The 24,454-nt window shown below is 37.5% G+C and overlaps 1 protein-coding gene across 1 annotated transcript; it reads right to left on the bottom strand.

Moving 5' to 3' along the window:
* Nucleotides 1-14: 14 nt before the first annotated feature.
* Nucleotides 15-24,045, bottom strand: LOC136236863 (NACHT, LRR and PYD domains-containing protein 14-like; the record flags this gene model as incomplete). The annotated part of the gene is made up of 3 exons (XM_066027095.1): nt 23,680-24,045; nt 3,501-3,752; nt 15-928 (listed from the first exon to the last, which is right to left on the bottom strand). Coding segments are annotated over exons 1-3 (1,248 nt in total), but the record flags the coding sequence as incomplete, so codon positions are not given.
* Between the last annotated feature and the right edge of the window lie 409 nt (nt 24,046-24,454).

Here is a 24,454-nt window from a genome sequence, read left to right as displayed (position 1 = left end):
GTTTTGGGTAAATTATCAAGACCGTTCTCAGCAAGACAGAGTAATATGGTCATGTTTAAAGGAATATAACAAAGTGCATTAATTGTAGGGTTAGACTGTAGATATTGTTGAAGAGCTTTGACTTGTTCATCTTTACCTTCTAAAGCTGTTTGAATATAATCAAACCTATCTTCTTCTGTAAAGCCAACTATTTCTACTCTACAGTCTACAAGATTACGAAGATGTGATGAAGCTGTAGGACGAGAAGTAATTACTATGCAACATTGTGGAAATATTCTACGATGGATTATATTTGTAATGAAAGATTTCTTTCTGTAATTGTCAGATATCTCATCATATCCATCTAATACAATCACAACGTTTTTACCTTTACAATTAAATAAATACGTCACAAGCCAATGGACTATTTCAGTGCTTTTCACTGCATATTGCACAAAATCTTCAATTGATATCGCATTATTTACATTAAAGTCACGTAATGATAGAAGGAACAGAAGTTTCTTAGTAGCCAATAATTTATTTTTAGCCCATTGAAATGCTATTTCCTTTGCCAGAACAGTTTTACCTATTCCTGGAGCACCTTCTATAAGAATCATATTAGGATCTCTAGTAGATCCATCAGGAGTTACTACGGGTGCAAAGATATCAGATATATTTTTAGTTATTCTACACTGGCTTTCTGGATTCCTTGATGTCTGTAATACAGAGTTACTCACAATATTCCCTGCAACTGCTAACTCTTGTGCGACAGATATCACTGCAGCAACAGGAGATTCATTTCCACTATGAATGAGTGCTAGTGTTGTATAGTGTTTAGGTTGATAAGGAGGCCATTCATCCTCTGTAGAGGAAAATCTGCTTTCATCATAACACGTCCTTAGGTGGTTAGTAGTAGCAGCAACAACACTTTGAATATCTTCGACAAAACCTGCAGATATATGCATAAACATTAATGCAATAGCAATTAACATGGTGTGCATTCATTCACACCCTACCAACAATCAGCACAAGTTATAATGAGCATATATTACATCAATGTTACATAATTCCTACATTCCTTTAAGCACTTGAATATTCTCCATTCTAATAATTGCATCGCTTCGCGTAGTAGTTCATGGGTTAGGCTTGTTTGCTAGTGCAAGGAAGCCGAAATACTGATTGAGAAGTACAATATGGTGTTTAGTACTAATGGTGTTGTTAAAATGCATAAATGTGTAGCTGCAACAAGAAGCAACTGGATATCTGCTTTGATATCGCACTAACCACTTATACTGGTATGATGGTATTTTAAAAATAAAGATGGTATTGCAGCTGTAATATCACCTTGTTACTGTCATACCAGTATATCACCAAACCCTAGCCATGTGCAGCCACTTGTTCTCCAAATTTCCTTTTGCAGTGTATCCATGGCACCACATGATCATTTTAGGACACATGGCCCAGCCCATTAAAGGTATAACTCAGATAGCAATTGTAGGTGGCAGACAGTCAAAATACTCTGCTTCTTTTATCCCAGATCTCATGTGGTCTGCTCTGGGCAACTCCTTAATCCAGTGCTCTGATCTGGTGCCATATCCTCACCTGACACAAACAGCATACAGATACATAAGTATTCTAAAAATTAGAGTTTATTGGGCGTTTACTAGAAGTTTAAGCTTTATTGCTTGTAGGTACGAGATTCAATACCTCAGGAATTGGGGTATGAGATTACAACTAAACTTGTGAGAATTACACTGGAGGTGTGACAGTTGAGAGGTATGGATGATGTGGGTTTTATCATCTTCCATGGTAGGCTAGAAATATAGCAGCAGTTCCTTGGAATGGCAACTTTTGCCAGCTAATTAGTCTGTTGGAGAGAGGGTGCTTGCAAAATAATGTAAGAAGGCTAGAAGTAAATCTCTTGTGAAATAATGTACAATCGAGATACTATAATATAGGAGTCACTTAGCTATAGTAGAACACATACTTTTAATTACCCACACAGTGTTGTCGCCTTTGGTCTGCTACCCTATAGTTCATGAAGTTATACTGTTTAGTTATGCTGTTTACAAGAAATTAAAATCACTAAAGTAGCTATGGCTTGTGTGTTCATCTTGCAGACATGCTCAAGCTGATATATACTCTAATAGAGCAGTCACTTACCCTAATATAGCAGTCAGTTTCAAATCCTTAATTTCGCTGTAGCATGGTTACCAGTTTAGAAAATCATGCTGATCTGTATACATGTAATGCAATTGCATAATAGCTATGTTATATGACCGTTGTTTATATTGCAGAGTAACTACTGTTTGTATTATTCTCCTGACCACAGTGTACTAGCTACACACTATATATACCTTGCCCCTGTAGTTAGGTTGTGCCATTGGTACATGTACTTATACTTAAATCATCTTGCGAGAGTGTGAGCAATTAAAAAACTTGCTAATTAAAGGGCATGGTACCCATTTTGTTGATGAGTATTCATCCAAAATGAAACGGGATGAATACTCATGAATGAAATGGGTACCGCACCCTTTAATTAGTGAGCTTTTTAATTGCTCGCACTCTTGTGAGATGATGTTGCATTTGAGTAGTGCCATAAAATTCTTCCTAGCTTTCAAAGGTGGTGTTTAGGTGAGTATTCTATTAAGATTTTGGCAAAAAAAACAAAACATGGGTGATCTCTATTACAAACCATTACTGTGGTTCATGATAAGTTGTGAAATCAAAGGTGGTAGCCAAGAAATGGTTGCCATGAAATGATGTAATTGGCATCAATCAATTTTAATAAAGCAAGCATGTCATTATTAAAACTGATCGGCATTAACATCATTGCAGCTATTCTTGACTGCAACTTTCTAACCCTTAATATTCTTCTCAAAACTACACTCATTTTCATATAGTAGCCAACATCAAGAGTATACCATAATTCACTCTTTTTTCATACAAAATTTTTCATAATAGAAATTTTTGTTTAAAAATGTATATGATTTATGCACCTATCGATGTTAAACCTCACTCCCCCCAGTAGTATGGGTAATGTTAGAGTTTAAGAAGGGATTTGAAGTTGAAAATGTGCCCGAGGGTGGGGAATTTGAACAAAGTGCTAAGAAGTTCTGACTTGTGGCACATGATAAAACTGAAGCTCCATGTCAAATCCTTTCTTATTGCCATGTCTTAGGGTGGGTATATGCGGGGATTTTACCTAACTATTTATTCCCAGGTTGGGAAATTTGACTTTCTTCCAGGTCAAATACCCACTATATATCCCACTATATATCCCACCCTACCCATGCTGGGTGGAGTGGGGCTAAACACTGATAGGTGCATTTCGTGAATGACTGCTCTATTACAGTGTCTTGATCTTTTGTAAATTTTCATAGAATATAAGCATAATTTTATAATGAAAAAGAAAGTGAGTTACGGTATAACAAATTTAAGTTCACTGTTCTAAACTTATAAACAGAAATATGGCATTACAAATTGTGTAAAGAAATCAGTGAATATACTGCTATACTCACTTGGTATATCTTCAGGTAGTTTGTCAATAGCCCTAATAAGGACCTCCCATGTTGTATCATTATATGTGTTCTGTTCTAGCCAGTCACTCAACATCTTACTACAACACTCCTCACAGTTGTTGGGATGATCATGTTCTATGATGTTCATCTGATGTTCCTCAATGCGGAGTTGTCTACCTAACTGTCTCCATTGTGGGGCCCATCTCACCACCACATGATTCTCAATATCTTTCATGGTTGCTCTCTCTGTTCCTTAAAAATAGACATGGAAGTTTGTAATACTGACGTAAATTCATTTTTTGCATATTTACAAGTCTGTATGTATTTTATAAAATCAACTGGGAGAATTACTATTATTATATTTACAGTATCCAGCAATGAAGGTCTGACAGCAACCTGTGCTGCAGCTTTTGAGTTATGTCACCTATTACTTAACACAGCTGAGAAGGGTGGGATAAAGGTGGACACTAGCTAGTTACAAAGTGCAAGACTGCAATGGACAGCAAAAGATTTGTGACCTATACTGTACACTACTTTCCATACTCTTATGTAGACCTCATAATTATCTCAAGAGAAATATATGCAGTCATAAAGGCTGCATTACACTTAAGAAAAGTTTGTCTTTTATGTACGATATGGGTAACTGTATTCAGGGGTCTCAGCATTTCATAAATTGAATTATCCTGTTACAATGATGCATTCAGTAATGTCAGTCACATTATTACTCAGACCTACTTACCGTATTGCCTCGAATTATGGCCTGGGCATCTATTCCTTTAAAGTACCTATTGCTCGTCCAAAAGTAGCACTAAATCTGAGGTTAATCGCTATAAAAGGTTTCTGTTGACACAACAAAGGTTTCAGTTGATATTAAATGATGTCTGTTAAACCTATGAATATGACATTCATGTTGGTCACGTTGTTATCAGCCCTGGCGACTAAACGAGACCAGATGTTTATACGAGACCAGCCATAATTCGAGGCAATACAGTAATATAACATTTTAAACTCAAGGCAGTGTCCTACAGACCTTTAGCATTTGTGCTGTTTAAAGCCTTAATATATACTTAAATAAAAATACTGCTGCATAGACTCAGTGATATAAAGCACACTCTGCTTGCATATGGGACCCTTCTGATGCTAAGAAGGACCCAAGGGGAGAAGTAGATGGGTGTTTAGGTTTGAACAACAGTTTTGTACATGTTCGTAACAGATGCTAAATTGCACGTTTGAGATTTTTTCCGTTGCATGTGTTATGATTATCACATTGATTTTGCCCCTTCACAATATCTCTTTATTGAACTGTGCATGTGCTCTAATTGATTGTTGCAATTGTCTCAAGCTGTTCATATTACATTGGTGCTGAAACCTGGGACCAGATGGCAACTGATGTTGGTCTCACTTTACTGATTTATTTATTGATACTGAGCAGTCAACTGCTGCTGGTATGCTCAGGAAAAAAATACACATACACATTAGAGTAATAATTTGAAACATAACAGTTTAAGTCACTTCATGATGAAGATGCAAGATCCTGGTTCACGCTCTATGAAGTTTGTGTGGCAGCCAACACAACCGTCTGCCCATGCTTCTAAAGGGCTGAGCCTGGGCCATCTTTGATTCATTCCAACATGTACGTACTAACATTTGAAGGCAGCAATCCTAGTGCAAATTATGCCCAGACACCAAGGAGGACTGGATGGTATCATGTCAGAACTTATTGAGAAGACAATTACGAGATAATGAAAGCATCAACAAGTTGGCCTGCGATACTGAGAAGCTGTTTAATCAAGCCTACCTGCCGCAGTTAGAGATTCAGAAGTTTGATTTCATTTTATGAACTTGCTCCCTGTAAAGATATCCCACCAACTAAAGTTACAACTAAGGTTAACTTCATAGAAACAATGGCTAAAGCCAGAGAGCCTTGTTTGATTTACTAAGAGAGCTGAGGCGGCATCAGACAGTTGAATGAGGAAACATTGCAGGCTATGTCACAACAATTAGCAGCACCAAGAGTTCATAATATTAGAAGAGGGAGAGTATCAAACGCTCAATATACCCTGTACAAACACACTGCCACAAGTTCACCTTTTGATGAAATCAATGCCTCTCCTAGTATGGAAAGACATTGATTGGTGTTTAATACAACTCCACTGGTAAGAGAGAACTGTTGATAGGCGTTGAATATGGTGAAGCCTCTATTCTACAGAACACAGTACGGTGTTGATACTGTACTAGTGGAAGTGCATTTGATAAATGCATCTCAGTTAGATACTCTCCCTTACTACTACAAGTATAAGCAAAAATTAGTAATTTTACATCCAATTAGGGATCATAGTAATAAAAAGTAAAGAAACAAGGTGGTTGCCTATATGCCTGCAGATATACTATAGTGGACATTTAATCCGTAATTCAGTCTTCAGAACCTCTATAGACTGAATTAGGGATTAAATGTCCACTATAGTATATCTGCAGGCATATAGGCAACCACCTTGTTTCTTTACTTTTTATTACTATGATCCCTAATTGGATGTAAAATTACTAATTTTTGCTTATACTTGTTTGTTTACTTTTTTTGAAACATAATGATAATTAGTGAACAACCTCAGTTGGTGATCCTTAACTGATATACATTACTATTGTACTGTATGATATCGTTTCTGTATACTTTCTCTTTCTACATGCAGTGTAGCCACACGGATCATTGTAGTGGAAATATTGCAGAATGCTGCACATATAAGGATGATGCTACTGGTCCCAGAAGCCTGATACAGCAAATTGTTGCAAAACATAATTATATGGTTCTATAAAATTAAACTTTTCATTTAATAGTGTTAACAAGTTTAGATAAATGTATTTCAGTATTATAATCATGTATGCATGTATATGGTTTTGCTGACTGTACAGAGAGCATTATAGCACTTGCAGTATTAAGGATATAACAGTCGATTACTGCATAGATATTATTAAAGCGCTTTTACGCGCCTCTAATATCTATGATTTAGTCAGTCAGTGTAACACTGTTTTTAGCTACCAGCGAGGCTATTGGTATGTTGAACACCTACATAACATTTCAAGCAAGGAATACTGTAAGAAACGCCTGAGCATTCTAGGTCTTGCACTGAAGCCATAACGCTCGCAAATGAAGCCATTACGCGCGTACCGCAAATCGTCACCTATGTAGTGCTGGAGAAAGGAACTGGGCACAAAGGATCTTTAAGGAGGACAAAGGTAGCACCATGATGCATGCATTGTAGCTGCTGCGGTTGGCGAAAAGGCACGTCTCGGGATAAAGCGACGTCGAACAGTGAAGAAATCAGGCCTGTAGCCTTAGCCGTTATCGAGTTACGCTTGTCCGAAGGCATTAGTAAGTAAGTAAGTAAGTTAGTTAGTAAGTTAGTCAGTCAGTAGAAAATTCGGTTAAATACGAAATTTTTAAAATTTCATAGCAACTTGATGGAACGTTTTAGAGTTGATCTAAAGACATTTTTGAGCTTGGTTATGCCTAACCAATACTGCTAAGCCGTCAGAAAGTTAATATTAGGCTGGTTTTGGGTGATATTTATAGGGCAAGAAACCCCAAACCTTGGTGATCCCTAATATACAGTTACTATCGTACTGTATGATATTATGAACTCTTGGCAGCACTTATTACACGGCAGCGTTACTTTTCTGTATGCCAATGATTCTGCTGTGGAAAACCTGGTCATTTGGCTAGAAATTGTAGATCCTATCCTTCCTAAGTTGAGTTCTTCTGGTGTGGATGAAAAGGTCACTAGGCCAGAGAGTGTTGGAGTCAGGAAAATGCCAATGGGGGTGTTCCAACCCATTGAGCAAGGAGCACCCCCATCCATAGTGAGTACTCAATACAATGGACACACTTACACAATCTTCTCATGTCACACAAGCTGCATACAGTACTGGAAACGTTGGAACACACATGACAGTGATATCAGGTGCTTCTTCTGTACACTACACACATTCCCTTAAACACAGTCAACCAGAACATAAAATTAGACTGGTTAATGCAGATGGCTGGGTATTACCTCTAACTGGTGTAGCTCAGACTGATGTGCTTGGAGACTTTCAAACTACTCACACATTTTTTATTGCAGATAGCTTGTCAACACCCATCATCTTGGAATGTGAATTTCGTACTAAGCACGGTTTAATCATTGTCTTTAAGAACTGCACTGTGAGTACATCTGACCCTCAGGGACTTCAACTGAACCTACAGCTGACAAGAACCAGATTCAAGCCCCGTAATATAACAACTGTTGATGATGAACTACTAAAAGCCATCCTCTCAATAATTACACACATTACAATGCATCAGACATCGACTTGCCGAACCCGGACTTGATTAATGATCATAAAACCAGTTGCAGTTCTCATATGTGTGACCCCATATCACTAGAATACACAGTACAATCATCTACGTAATTGTCAAGCCATGTTGGCATGTCTAAGTTGACCCAGTAAGTCCATATGGCATCACTATAAACTCCCAAAATCCATAGCCAGATTCCAATCTTTTCTATGGAGTTCCTGTTCATCGGAATTTGTTGGTGTGCACTGGTAAACTGAAAGTTGCTGGGTTTACACTGCATGGGTTGAAGTGCAAGTTTGGTAAGAGCTCAGTTTCACACCTAGGCTTGAATATTCATCAGCAGGTGTTTCACCCACACTAGAGAGAACCAAGTCAGTAGCTGATTGGCCAGTTCCTACTTCAGCCAAGGAATTGCTGTCCTTTCTGGATCTTGCCAACTTTTATAGATGGTTTGTCCATTTATTTGCAGACATTTCAACTCTTTTGACTCCATTAACCAGCAATGAAGTTGTCTTTGTATTTCCTTCGCCAATACATCAGCAGGCTTTTGAAAACCTTAAACATGCCCTTGTCTCCCCACCCATCTTAGATTACCTCAAGCAGACTGACAGCTTTGCGCTTACCACAGATGCCTCAGACATAGATTTGAGTTCAGTTACGTCAACATCACGAGGCACTGTAGTAGAATATGCAAGCAGGGCCTCAAAAGAATTAGCTATACAACTATTGATAAAGAGTGCATGGTAATCATTTGGAAAATTTGTAGATTCCGACACTATCTGTTAGGTTCCCTATTCACTCTCCAGACTGACCACAAACCCATAATGTGGCTAGAATTTGTGAAAGAAAGTCATGCTAGATCACAGAGACTGGAACGTTCAGTACTAGAACTGCAAAATGTAGAGAATGTTGATGTTGACTCTTGCCAAGACACCCTGTGTCTCTGTTGACACCAGACACCCTTCTCAATAGTGTCTCTAGTACCCCTAGAGCCTCTCATGAGCTTTGCTGAAATTTCCACAGCCCAAAGGTCAGATTCAGTCCTCTCTATAGTGCTCACACACCTACAGTCATCTGCTGTCTCCAATCTCCAACAACTGGCATTTGTTTCCCTTACATTGCTACTACCAATCAGTTGTGTATGCAGAACTCAGAATTGTACTATAGAATGAAGTCACCAACAATGGTTGAAGAAAATTATTTGATTATTGTTCCCTATTCATTATAGAAAGCTTTCCTGGCCATTGCACATAATCATTCAGGCCATCAAGGCATCAGCCATACATTGTCATTAGATACATAGATTACTGGGTAGTGATGTAGCACGCTATTGTAATCATTGTGCCACCTGCCAGACTACCAAAGCCCTGTCAAACCACCCTACTCCATTGCAGCCAATTAGTGGCAGTTGATATCCTTACAGTAGTACAAAAGTCACCTCACAGCAATCAATACATTTTAGTTTTCCAGGACTACTTTTCCAAGTGGCCATTTACTGCTCAAGCAATTCCAGACCAAAAGGTTGAAAGAATTGTTAAGAACCAAGTATTCACAGTTGTTTGGCCACCATGTAAATTACATTCCAAGGCCGCAATTTTGTTCAACCTTTACAAGGCATTCAAAGTGACCAAGTCACACACAACCCCTCGCCACCCAATGGGGGATGGCCTAGTGGAAAGAATAAACTGCATCTCTTGCATGCATTTGCCTAGAAGAGTGGGGACTGGGAGGACCACCTACAACTACCAATGTATTTGTGTACTGAACCTCAAAATACACATCTACAGGCATGTCTTATTATGGAATTATTTTTGGCTGCAATCAACCATCCATACATGTTCCAAAGTTGTACACCACTGCAATCTTAGATCCCCAGAACTAACTTGTGTCAGAAACTGCTGGACATCAGGGAGCTCATCAATGCTAACCAGTGGCGGATCCAGGGGGGGGGCACAGGGGGCACGTGCCCCCCCCCCCTTAAAAAAATGTATATAAGATCGAGATACTCTAATAGAGCAGTCAATCACCAATCACTCTAATAAAGCAGTCACAGTGTTCATGGGAAGTGTAGCTTACTTAGGAAGCTATAAATAGGATTTTATTTTACATAACATACGTGATATAATATATTTGGTAAAGGATAACTAGCTATTATTGTTGTAACCTTTTTTTTTTTTTTTTTTGCTCTTCAACTTTTTTTCAGCAAGGCGCCCCCCCTCTTTCCAGACTCTGGATCCGCCCCTGCTAACATTGTGTACTCCACAAAACAACAACAACATTACTATTATGGCAAAGTAGTACCTAAGTGGAAGGAGTGCCAAAAAGTGCTGCTAGACAATCCAAATTGGATCCTTGTTGGACAGGACCATTAGGTGGTAGAGCTCCAATGTAATGACACTACAACTGTGTGACTGAACATGGGTTTCAGAAAGCAATTCACATTAATCGAGTATGCCCCTTGTTATAAAAAGATAAGGATGCCAATATCTCTACACATTGGAGCCCTCCCCCATTCAATGAGAACAATTTTGAATCAACCAGTGAGTTAACCGATTCTTTGTCTCTTCCAACTACTCTAAGTGGCCACACCATCCACCCAGTTGACTATTATGGGTACTAGACCATCTCCTGAACTATGACTTAATGCACACACTGTATTATATTGCTTTAGAACAGGGGGAGGCATGTAATGATTATCACAGATTTATATCTATTTGTTGCCCTCATGATATCTTGTGATTGAACTGTACACATTGATTGCTGTGATTGTCTCAACTAGCCATTCATATTACACACAAGTATACAAAAAAATTTGGAATTTTCAACAAGAGTAGGGACCATAGCACATCCATAAAAGTACTGGAACAAGCTGGTAGTGCACGATATTAAGTCATAGTAAAACAAAAGAAGTGTTATATCCCTACTGTGCTCAAGATACCACAATGGAAATACACGGTAGGAATATAACACTTCTTACTGTGATTTAATATCGTGTACTACTCCAGCTTGTTTCAGTAGAGAATCAGTACTTTTATCGATGTGCTATGATCCCTACTCTAGTTGAAAATTCCAATTTTTTGTGTATTTGTTCGTTAACTTTTTTAGTAAAATAAAATTATTATGACTGGTGAACCCACGCACACTGCATCAAAAGAAAGAAATGGTGCAGCATGCCCCACCTATCAATTATCATTTGAAAAGTGAAGTGCTTCGTTGTCAGCTATGTTTGACCTGTTACACAGCATTATGAATCAAGAACTGTTTGAAAAGCACCTCTGCAATCAAAGTAGCCACTATGAAAAATAGAGACGATTTCTGTTACAAAGGGAAGCCATCTCGTGCTACTGCCAACTTGACAGTCAGCAAAGATGAATTGGACACAAAGGAGGACACTGGTAAGTCCATGAAGAATGCATTGTACATACTGCGGTATGCCAAAAGGTACATGTTTAGCTGAAGCAACGTTGAACAGTGAAAAAATCAAGTCCGTAGCCTTAGCAATTATGCTTGTCTGAAGGCATTTCTTTTATTTTTTAAATTCCATAGCAACTTGTTGAAAGTGTTTCAGGTTGATCTGAAGGCTTGTTTGGGCTTAGTTTTACCTAGCCAACACTGCCTCCTCATCGTCGTCAGGGAAAAGTAAGGCTAGTTTTTGGGTGTTTTTTCATGTGCCACACACAAACGTTTGTAGTCCCTACTATACAGTACTATCATACTGTATGATCAGTGTTGGGCAGCTACTTTTAAAAAGTAATATATTACTTATTACTCATTACTGCCACTGCAATGAAATGTATTACAGTTATCTATCACTTCAGTTTAATAGTAACTTATATTACATATTACACAATGCATAAAAGTACTTTGTTAGGTAATGATATTACAGTAACGCCAGCTAGTTAAGTAATGTGTTAGTGCTTCGTTAGCTAATAATATTACAGTTAGTACTTTGTTAGCTAATAATATTACAGTAACGGCTGATTAAGTAATGGGTTAGTACTTCATTAGCTAATATCAAGACACACGGTAGTGTGTCGTGCGGCCAAGAAAGCCGGCGACCACACCGTGAGGAGTCAAGACACACGGTAGTGTGTCGTGCGGCCAAGAAAGCCGGCGACCACACCGTGAGTATATTTACAGGAAGAAAGAAAACAGCTTTTTCATGCATGCATAGCTCCATGGCCTCTTCTCCAAAGCACACTATTTTTGCATTATAGCTGTCCCCCAGGTAGGGTACTCCACACAGCAAATTAGATTAAATTCGCAACAGCCATTTGCGAGATATGGGCGTCCAAAATTTCGTTTTAATTTCTTCGTTTTTTTCTTCTTATGCCATACGGGGGGCTACGGGGGCTTCGATTTCTTTTTGCACACTTTGCAAAAATTGCTATAAAATGCAAAAGTGTAACTCGACTGCCTCGATCTTTGGCACAAATTAAGAACGTGTAACGGTGGATTCACGTACCAAGTTTGTTGCAAGTCTGAGTAGTATTCAAGGAGTTATGGACGTTTATTCACGTAAAAACAGATCAAACTTCTGTCACGGCTACAGGGTAAACCAAGCATAGAAATAACTTGAAAATTGTTGTGTAGATAGGCTGATTATCGTAGCAGTGCCTTTTGATAGTTTGAATAGCAATAGAGTTACAGCGACAAAGTTATAAAGCAAAAACTAAGCAAGTGTAAAATCGCGGGATCGTGATACTCTAATAGAGCAGTCACCACGGGGTAAAAAAGGTGTGCAAAAAATGTCAAAAAAACAACTTACCAGAGTTCGAACCAGGGACCTCCATACCTAACACCTGCATCCTTAACCACTGAACCACTGCTACCTTGACTGATCACCTCACTTAATTTCTGCTTTATAAATGAAATTTCTAGTTGAAATCTGCTTATAGTCAAACGTTTGGAATTTCATAGATCTACCAATAGAAGTTCTAGACTGTTCTAGAATATTCTATGTATGTTCTATTAGAAGTCCTCAAAAAAATGTGCACTCTATTAGAGTATTACAATAATATTATCAAATGTTGAATTAAATCATGCAATGAAATACATTTATAAGTCTGTCTTCAATAATCATCATTGTATCTACATAGAAAAGAAGAAATGTGAGTAAAGACAAACCTCAAAGTCAGTCATAGGCTGGTTTTGGGGCCTTGTAAAGTACAAAAAGGAGTGAAATCCACACAAAAACAGCCAAGCTGTGAAAAAATGGTGCGGCCTTAAAAAGCCTGGGTGAAAAAAGTTGTGAAACCAAAGGTGGCGGCCAAGAAATGGCTGCAATGATGTTAATGCTAAAAATTTTAATAATGGCTGTGTGCATTGTTAAAATTTATTAACATCATCGCAGCCATTTCTTGGCCACCACCTTTGATTTCACAACTTTTTTCACCCAGGCTTTTTAAGGCCGCACCATTTTTTCACAGCTTGGCTGTTTTTGTGTGGATATAATATTACAGGAAGATGCTAGTTAAGTAACGCATTAGTACTTCGTTAGGTAATAATATTACAATAACGAGTAGTAATGCACTACTTTAGCAATGCATTACTTATGTAAAGTAACTATCCATTAGATATTACTAGCATAAGATATGTAGCGCATTATTACTTCGTTACTACATGAAGTAATAATACTAACCATGACAGTAAAAACATGCTAATAAACCTCATCTATGCTGCTATGTTGTGCAGCACAGTCTGTAGAGCATGCAAAAATACCTGACAGTCTTAAAACTCATTTTCAGGTGTTTAAGCAAAATATATTGTGATTATGTGGCTGTATAAGAATGCAATGGAATGGCTGCAGAGGGCATATCAGGATTTTTCCAAGGAGGTTTCCAAATTTGGTCTGACAGATTAAAAAAAAAAAACAACAAACAAACAAATAATTCAAAATTTACAATAGTTAGTGCTCTACGGATAATACAACTTGTTAATATACAATATCTTCAATATATAATGTGTCCTAATAATTCATCAATATTACGGTTTATGGCTGGCCAGGAGTACTGCAGTGATCCAAATAGCTATTATCTAAATTCTCCAGTTAAAAACTCTAAATTTATTGTCTCAAGTTAGTCTTGCATTTCTTTAATAAAATTATACCTGCAATCCATTATGAATGTTCTATTAAAATACTTTTGACTGCTCTATTAGAATACATCTGATTGCTCTATTAAAACATCTCGATCCTTATTAATAATGTTTTCCTTATATAATCAAACCACTCTTGTTCTCCCTAAAACCAAGTTCCCTATTACATGCACTGTAGTTCTCCTCTATTTCCATCTTTATTTATTTATTTATTTAATTTCATTTATTAATGCTTTACAGCACAAGTGCTGAAGGTCTGTAGGACACCTGGTACTACAGCCTGCTCAAAGACTTTAGTTACATAAGGCATGTTTGAAAAGTTGGAGAAAGGAGAAAAAATCCATGACTGGACCTAGGTAGCCTCGAACCTGCAGCCATCCGATTTATGCTCGAATACTTACAGGAGTCTACCAGGTGGTCAGCTTTCTGTATATTTGCACAGCCAAACTGTGATGGTTTGGTGTTCTTGCTACAAGCCCTCAAGTTCAAATTTTGAAGGGGGTTTCTGGAACCCCAGGAAATCCCCTAAATATGCCCCTGGGCTGCAATGGTATTTACAATTGTATAAAAATCACTTTATAACAGACAACAGTGAGAAACACAAGCTAGCCTGTATACTTCTGTTTATTGCTGAGGCAGCAAAATTATGGCTACAAGTTAGGATGCAAATGTAAACATAAAAGCCTACCATCCTTTGAGAAGCTAAATTGTAGGACAGTTATATGTTTACTTACTCAGAAATTCTAGTCCAAGCTTTTATCTAGCTTGTACACACAAAAATAGCATAAATGTGGCATTATTTTGGAAAATTGCATAAATAACACCAGCATGAGATGGTTACACTAACCGGATAACAATTTTCCCACTAAATTAGACTCGGGTCTGTTTTCTGGAGACAGTCTTATAAAGACATGAAAGCCCACATAGTATTCTAGCGGCCATGGGAAGGTTCTGGACTTGAGTTGATGTCCTATATAGGCTTGGACAATGTAAATATGGCGTATTTAGAACTCCCAGAGGTGTGTAATTTAGCCTGATTATGTTGTAAGAAACAATTACATAATTACACTCTGTACTGATTACCGTACAAGTCTTATTATGCAGTGAGTGGAATAAATAATACTGAGGTTTATAGTAGTGTTCGAATCACACAATGATCACGTGCGGTGTGAATGTGATTGTAGCTGGCTTTGATCATATTACCACAAGAAGCTAAGCTTTTAGCATCATGTTAAAATGCTACACATGACACTACAGTGATGCACAATGCCACACAATTTGAACAGAGACGCAAACATCAGTAAATGATCATGGAAGGAAATTGGGAAAAATGAGGCAAATACTTCAGCTGATTCACTATAGTGTACTATGGTTAAATTAGCAAACATTGACCATCACTGTAGGACTTTGTTTGTGAATGGCGTATAGCACCAGAGTTTAGTGGTTTCCAGCAACCATGCCAGGCATGCTGAATTTGAGCATGGAGATATCTGTGAACTTTCATGAAGGTGAACATTAGTTGTATTATGTTTGGAAGCCTATATAGCTAACTTTTTGGCACAATGCATATAGATAAGCGGTAATTTTATGTCTGTTCAGAGTACCGTATAAAGGAAATGATTTGTGGTCACTCATTCATGGGTGCACTGTAATGTGTTGACTGTCTGTATACCCAAAATTGTGAAAGATTGTAATGTATTACATGGATGGCTGATTTGCAGCAGAGAAGTGGGTAGCTAGCAACTGCTCTAAAGAACTGAGCAGATGATAAGGTTTAATTGAGGGGTTGTAACCATTCATGCACTCTGTGTGTTTGAAGGCACAGTGTTGGAAAAGGTATCAGCTTCTACCAACTTTCTAGTGTGGTGAACTCTGTCATGTCTGCAGTGGAATTCCTCCTTGCTCAAGTTCAGTGATTTCATAGGGTAATGAAATTCACGTGTTTATGGATTCCACTTACCTACTCATGATTGAATACTTTGGGTAGACTTAACCTCCCATGAGTTACCTACCTGTCTCTGGTAATGTTCAAGGGAAGCTACACAAGTCTGGTTTGACCTTCTTTGCTAGGTCTATAAATAGTGCTGTGGTAGTGGAGTGCTGCAGTATCAGAGTTCTGCAGTTTCACAGTGCTAACTTGTAGCAGTTTGTCGATTTTCCCCCAACACCCACCTCCCCAAACTTCGTTTTCCTTTCATGGTGGTTTAGGTGGCTCCTTTCCATTGGCTGATTTCCTTTAACCAGCTGATGTGACAATGGGTTGGTGCTGTGTTTTTATAGTTTACCATGAATATCCCCGGAATGCAGCGAAGTACTTGACACCATCATACACGTGTTATCCAACAAAAGACTTCCGTACAAAAAGAATGTATCCTTATATACTGTGTGCGTCATTTACAGGTCCTTGTGTTAATAGTTCACTATGTACTAATTGCTTCTTACAAAACTAAATAGCTATAATCTGTCCATAAACTAACAATCTATATTACACAGGACAGAAATCTGCTTGTATTGGGAATACATTCTATCCACCACTGCAGCAGGTACCAAGAATACAGCTCACGTGTTCTATTTGATCATGTGATCCAAAATGGTTTCACTCCGGCTGCCTGCTGTGGGTATATAGCACTATCACAGCACCCCAACAACCCATTACTCCATCCCCCTTTATGTTGATGTTTATAGTTTACTCATTCCTCTCTCAGTACCAGTACAACCCCTTACAATTAAATCATTTTTATCGGAAATTATTGTTACATGAGCTCCTAAAAGAAAATGTATGGCAATCATTGAGTGCTTTGTGGGTATTCAGACAGAAATAGGTTGGTCTGAAGTAAACTTAATTATCATAGAACACTATTTTACTCACAATTGGACCACTCTTTCTTGTGGAAAGTGATTTTTATAATATGTGGGGTTAGAATCACTAGCATTAACTAGTCCCAACCCTTTGGGTGCTACCAGCTCTGACCAGCAGTACAGGATGCTGGTGGACAATCAGCACACTATATTGCATGTATACACACATCCCTTGTTCAGATTCTGTTGTGATATACTTTTTAAAGTGTTTAAAATTGAATAAAAATTAGTACATGCTTTTAGATAATACTATGTAGACAGTTTTTATAGGCGATGTGTGGGCTGTACATGTGGGTGACTTACTCCCTAGCCTCAATTTATTACTTACATAAATACTATATATATATCTATCCTTTATTGCTTTCTATAAAAGATATAGACCCGACTGTGTGTGCAGCAGTGTGGAAAGAGAGGTATTTACAAATACATTAATCAATACATGGTATTCAAAGCAAGATTATAGCAGTCATTGCAATTCAATAGACTCACCATGTAAGCCATAATAATTAAGGCAAAACTGATCATAGCTGTCACATCACTTTGTAAGCGCTCTCTAATTTTTGTCATGTGTTTCAGTAGCCCCTGTGCTTATCCTGTAGCAGTCACACCCATAAGTAAATGGGAACAGGGATAACCAGTTCCTCACACACTATTGCAGGTAAGATGATGTTATCACACACTTTTTGATTGTGGACAATTCTTCAAAGCAATAATGGCACCAAACAGAAAAGTAAGGAAAGTGATTAATAGGTCATACTACATACGGTGGTGTGTTACTACTTTTGTATATCTCAAATCAGTAGCCTCATGCATATAAGCGAATGTGCACTTGCTCAAATGTCTGAAAACCAAAATAACTGCTTCAACTGCCAACAGGTTAGAGATGTTTATTGTGTTATTGTAAACAGTACTAGACTGTGTGATCTTTTGTGTTTTCATTTAGACTGATATTTTCACTATACAAACAGCTTTGTGGTTACCATTGTGTAAACAGAAACTCAATAATCGAATTCCTTGTTCTATAGCAAGTAATTTGATATATAATTTTATAGGGTTATATTGTATGGCTTGTTATAGCACTGAGTTTAGAAGCAGTACTTGGAGCCTCTACAAATTCATCAGTGAAAGGGTTTTTAATTAAAGTACCTATAGCTCATTTCAATAAGGCTAAAGTATGCAGTGCACTTTTGGCTTCTGGTATATGCATGGGTTAACCATGATGAAGTCCTGTATTCCATATGCTTCATTCAATGTATTTTGATATCACTTTTGATTAGCAGTTAATCCTGTATGTGTTGATTTTTAGAAACCTCTGGAACCACTCTAGTAATTTATTCTTGTTGCATAGCACTGGGTTCACTAATGAAAAACTCTCATCTTGTCTGCTTTAACTGGTGCAAAAACGATGTCATAAATAACAGGTCACCAATATCGCTACATATTACCTTCTTTTGTGAGGTAGCTGAAGTTTTAATGGTTTCTAGCCTTGTAATCATTAACGTTCAGTGTGTTGCATGTGATAGCGTTAATAGTGGTGTTTCCCTTAATACTCTTGTATCTGGTAACATTCTTTACTGGCCTATAGCCATGGTCTTCCCTGCTTTGTAAATTATACACAAATGATGTCATATAATTGAAGAGGTCAGTGGAAAAAGGGGGTAACCCACATTTGAAAAATAAAACAGGTGTATAGTGGGCATTACATAGATTTTCCTGACATTCATGAATTGCTGTAGACTAATGTAAATTTAAATTTGATTGTGACTTGAACTTTTTAAGTCAAGTTGTTAAATTTTGTGGAAACATTATTAACATGCCTAACCAAGCAATTTTGTTTTTACAAAATGGTAAATCTCAAAATGTGGGTTACCCCCCTTTTCCACTGACCCCTTCAATTATATATGTACCACTTTCACACCTCAGATCAAAGGAAAGCCAGTGCATAAATATCACATATTTTCACAGATTCAAAATGTTAATGAGATATATGCACTGCTTTAACAAGATATACTCACTCGTTAAGCCAGTGCGTATATCTCGTTAACTCAGATATTGCACAGTTAGGTGTGCGTATATCTTGTTAACCCATTCCATGAAATCCTCAGATTTCTTTGATGTCCTTTGCTATCTCTTTGTGCCATTGTATAGTCACACGTGTTAAGATTGATTGTGGGATTAGGTTTATTTGTAGTTTCTCAAAATAATTCCTCTGACTGAAATGGAGCTGTTTCTAATACAGGTGAGCTCTGTTTTGATAAGTTCTAGACCAGGGGTGGTGGAGCAGGCCAAAGAGTGAGGGGGCCAGGCCAGCTGTAAGTTGAAGACCAAAAAAAAAAAAAAAGGGTCACAGCCTGCTGACAATAGCTGTTCTCCACCAATTACACCTCTTTATTTATAACTAAACATACGTAGCTAAGTAGCTTGCTACACTGCTTCTCTGAATACTGTGACTGCTCTATTAGAGTATCCAGATCCTGACTGTTCTATTAGAGTATCTCAATCTTTTCTTGCAAACAGTGTCCCATAAAAGTGGGGGGCCATGGCCCCCCCGTTTCCACTGCCTATTTCTAGACACCTGTCTCAATGTTACATAATGCTCGCTAAGTCATTAGAGGTGAAGTGGTATTCATGCGATACTGTAATTTTATTCATGGATACAATTTATTCACAATTATTATAGTGAATACCTGGAAGCACTTATAACTGCATTAAACCATCATTATCAAGTTGCATTTCGATGTCCTGTGACTCTTTGCTCACTGTATAAACCCACAATTGAACTTTTCATATGCTTGTGTTGTTGCACTACGTTTGAACTCTTAGCACAACAATGCCTTGTCATTATTCTTACGTTGTTTCCAGTGTCCACTATCGAAATTCACAAATCCCAATATAAATACACTCATGAAGCATGCCAGCGGTTTCTCACACGTGTAGGTGATTAACCCACGTGGCATATATTAGTTATACCACGGGCACTTGTGCTTTGCCTGATATATACACACTCGTGCCCATGGTATAACTATTACATATACGTGATCAACTATTTATGCTGCAGCATAATTAGTGTGGTATCAACCACCACCAACACGGATTATCTTAAAGAGTACTCCTTAACATTTATAAAGCCTCATAGCAGTTGCCAGTAGTGTGCATTATGCCTAAGTAATATGCATACAAAAGAAGGCTAAAATACATTGGAACAATTGGAAATCATAGTTCCTAGGGAAACGATAAACTTTATTGCACACCTTGGTTGCTTATTGAGAATGGACCATTGCAATGCTTTTACTAGACCAGTGCTATACAAAGTCAGCAATGGTATCCTAAGTACATGATGTACACAAGAAGGGTCAAATGCTGCCAAACTATGGATCAGCTACACGTAGTGGCCATTCAATGCCTTCTTGCAAGAGAAGAAATAGAGACAAATAGGCCAACTGGTCTATCTCTTATTCTATTACATAATTTTGTAAAAGACATCTTGTTTTGTTAAGATAAAATACAACTTAAGTTAAGAGTCTACTACTCACTAGACTCAGGGGTACTATGCACTGGGCAAACAGTACAGAAGCCCTGGCAAGACTTACACTATTAAATTACAATACAAAAATAATAATTATAACATGCAGAAAAATTCAGTTTAGGCAAACCAATAGATCCCAGTCCAATAGAATTAAAAATTCTGTATGAACAGGAGACAGCAATGTGAGCAGCTTGCTCAAACAGGGATCTTATGGTCTTCTTTGTCACTTCACAAGCATTGGCTACTTGGGCAATTATGTCAGGCATAAAATGGCCTAAACAACCAATCTCGATGGAAATGAGATTAACAGATAAGCTAGAAAGCTAAAGGTCATATTATAAACAGCTATACCGGTCTTCCTTTCTAGCTCTAGCAGCCAAAAGATGTTGCTGGGTATTGGTGGGAATAGTTAGTTTGAACAAACAGATGGAATCATTGGAAACTAAAACCAATGCTAAGGGTGGAGGAAGGTTGATTGGAATGGTGCTGGGAGGGCAGACACTAGCAAGATATCCTGGAAGGTCAGCATAGAGATTAAAACTGTCAGGTAAATGCTGTTGGAGTCCATGAATGAGAACCTGTAGGACTGAATCATGTCTCCAGGTATACCTGCCTTGATCAAGAGTAACAGAACATCTAGTCAAGATATGGCTTGCTGTGGGCTGCGGAGCTTGACAAAGGGCATATTTAGGGCTAGTATAATGATGTTTCACCAAGTCAAGTTCATATAGGAGTTGGTAGAGTATCAAAACCAGCACGTAGCAAGAAGGATAGCTGTTTCTCAGGGAGGCCATACATCAATCTCCATAGGAGGCAGAAGGGTGCTACAGTTTGGGGGTGCCCAAAATTTGTAGTGGTAGTAGTAGGTGTAAGCATGCAAAGCATGCTAATTCTAGGGGGTTTGGGGGGAGAATTTTAAAAATTAGTTGTCAGGAGATTGAATTTGGAGGCATTTTTGGTGGTTTTAGCTGTTAATCAAATACTAGTATTTTTAATACATGCTTCACTGTTGTACTAGGGTGACTGCTCTATTAGAGTATTTCGATCGTGATTGACAAGTTTCTGGAAGTTCACATGACAACTATTGCACAATACAGTTTTGAGTTGGGGGTGCTCAGCACCCCCAGTAAAATAGTTGGGGGTGCTCAGCACCCCCAGTAAAATAGTTGGGGGTGCTGGAGCATCCCCAGCACCCCCTCTTCCGCCGCCTATGATCTCTTCCATAAAGGACAAGCTTACTCCAGAGTGACAATGTATAAAAATTTATTCTGAACAGTTAATGTCTCAAGCTTTGATTCCCAATACGATCAACATGAGAACATAAATAACTAGGGCTAAAACAAATATTCTAAATGAAAAAAAACATATTATGTTTTTACATAGTCAAGGACGAATAATCGAATATTCTATATTTGGTGTAATACTGAAATACAGTGTATTATGTGTTATTTCTTATTATTTGTATTGAATTGTAAAAATTTGATATCTTAAAACCTCAGTAGGCGGCTTTTGAAATGAAGTAGAAGTGTCTGATGATGTAGCTACTAGCTAGAGGTGTACCAATAAGGATTTTTCAGTTGTATCGATAATCTGTACCTAAAAGAGCTGATACTGATTATATATATGTGACCCTATTTTGGAAAACCATACATTTGTGGCACATGCAAAATTTGTGGGAATTCTCAATTGAAAATTTCAGTGATATTTTAAAATTAACTTTTTTTACATATTCTGATAAAGCAACTATGAAGCCTTCTTGCTGTGAAATTTCACACCCATAGCTTCTTTTATCTAGGAGATATACTGAATTATATCAGACCATGTAGTAGTTTCACAATGCGTGGGATAACAACTAACTTACTAATTGGGTGATTTGTTCATTCCCAAAACCAAACATTGTCTTGTCTTTAGACAATAATACAAGTGATTTAATTGAGAAAAAGCACGAAGAACACATGATTAAACTCTCAAGGATCTCTTATCATTAATTTTAGATTGTAAGAATGGTGATCTTTGTCAACAAAGTGATTTGTCATCAATTTGTCACATCTGATCACTATACAGTTCTATAAACTGATAATGAAAAGTTAGTTTGTAATGTATTAGACAGTAAATTGGCCATATCTTTGGAATGCTTCAACGTATCATCACAAAATTTTCACACAAGTTAGATAACCACTCAATGCTTCATTGTAGCTATAAAAATGAAAATTGGCTTATGTGCCCAAATGCATGGTTTTCCAAAATAGGGTCACATAATTATACTGATTAAATTATTGTATATTCTGTAAAGTGAAAATCAAATAGAATTACTACTGTATAGCTACTGCATGATGTATATTCTAATGATTTGTAGCATTGAGAAAACAGAAGTGATGTAACTTTGTTATATTGCACAACTACCTATGGTGGTGTGGCCTCTATTACACAACACAGACAATTAGGCACCACAAATATTTTAATACTTGCTCCCTTGTCTGGATTACTTACTCTGTGTTTTGATTAGCTAGTTACCAAGATGGCTGTTATATTATTATTTATTTTTAATCAGCAGGACCCTCCAGGGGTATAGTGCTGATGTGCCAGTACAATTCTCTGACAATCAAAAACAGTTAATAATTATTACATAATTAGTTCTAATTTTAAACAATTCTACACAGTTGGGTTTCAATCGTATCATCACTCTATACACAGATGATCAGTTTAGTTTTCCTGTGGTACAGTTTTTTGTTCTTAAAGTGTAGCTGCAGTTATACTGTTCTGGGTAAGAATATTTTGGCAGTAATAGCAGTACTTACACGTACAGTCGTATGGCTTCTCGTTTTATGGAGTAGGCTTTCTGTTTGTTTGTAGTGACCAAAAAGGCTTTTCATAGCTGGTACTCATTTGCCATGCAAACTAATCGGTTCACTTGAGCGTTTGTGTCCACTGATTATCATAGATTATAGCGGACACTGTGTGTCCCCGCTATAATCTATGCCATTATGAATATGGAAGGCATATCGGCAACAGATATGATCACCCTCGCCATCACCGATCAGATCATGTTATCGGTACTGCATCTCTAGCCCAGTGTAGCAGTTGTATTGTAGAGACTGACAAAGATTCTCCACTTTTGATTACTAGTGTTGCGACATCTTTACCTGTAATTTCGATGTTTCGAATCAATGATCGTTTCGAACGAATTCGAATATTCGGTCTATTCGTTTTAGCGCTATAAATAACTATAGCTAACTAAGTACTATGACACCACACTGAATCGGGTGTGGGTTTCGAGTCACGTTCGGTGAACTCGAAACTTCTCTTATAAATGCCGACATGATAGCTAATTAAGTTAGTTACTGAGATAGCTGAGTATAAAGTCATACTTTTAGGATCTTTTCTAAACTCTGCAAATGGCATTGCTTCTCGCGTCTCTGGTGAGGTCGAAGTCAGTATTCTGTCCGCCATCAGTAACAATCTGTTATATTAGTCATTGAAAAGATTAGCTACCACTTCAACAGGTACAAATTGATATTCCAACGTCGATTAGATCACGTGATTGTGCACGTTACTTTGAAATTGTTGTTTATTCTGTATATTTTCGCATACTCTCGTTTTATTAATGTTAAGTAATTGAAGTGTTTAAAAATTAGTTTTGAAGTCCAAATGTAGAGCTGGAATCAAAATCTGGATAAGTAGAATCTCATAGTTTGGTAGTTGGTGTCGGACACCTCCCACTAGAAGCCAGAGAAGGCAAGAACTAAAGAGCCTGTATTACTTCCTTGCCTAACTTTTGCTTTCTGTAAAATGAGGGCTGAAGTGCTTCCGATGTAGCTGCAGTAGTCACTGAGTGATTGCTATAGATGTTCATATCTAAATTACACTGCATGTGGCTACACTGTAAAAAAGGATTTTTCATTGTAACAAAGAACGTGTTATCCCTGCTGCAAAAAACAGCAAACACTTCATTTATTAAAATAATAACAGGAATTTTTGTTGCTGTAACATCATTTTCTTGTTAAAGTAAAAAATTGTTGTTACACTAGAAGTCCCTTTTCGTTAAAAGATCTAGAATGTTAAAACAGCAATTAACAGTTCTGCTGAAACAACGTATGCTTTTTGTCATTTTTTTGGCATTTTTTACAGTGTAGCCTATGGTAT

Source organism: Dysidea avara, chromosome 10, assembly GCF_963678975.1.
Source record: "Dysidea avara chromosome 10, odDysAvar1.4, whole genome shotgun sequence".
Classification (NCBI taxonomy): domain Eukaryota; kingdom Metazoa; phylum Porifera; class Demospongiae; order Dictyoceratida; family Dysideidae; genus Dysidea; species Dysidea avara.
The sequence above is the reverse complement of the archived record's forward strand: the minus strand, read 5'-3'. Positions and strand labels throughout refer to the sequence as shown.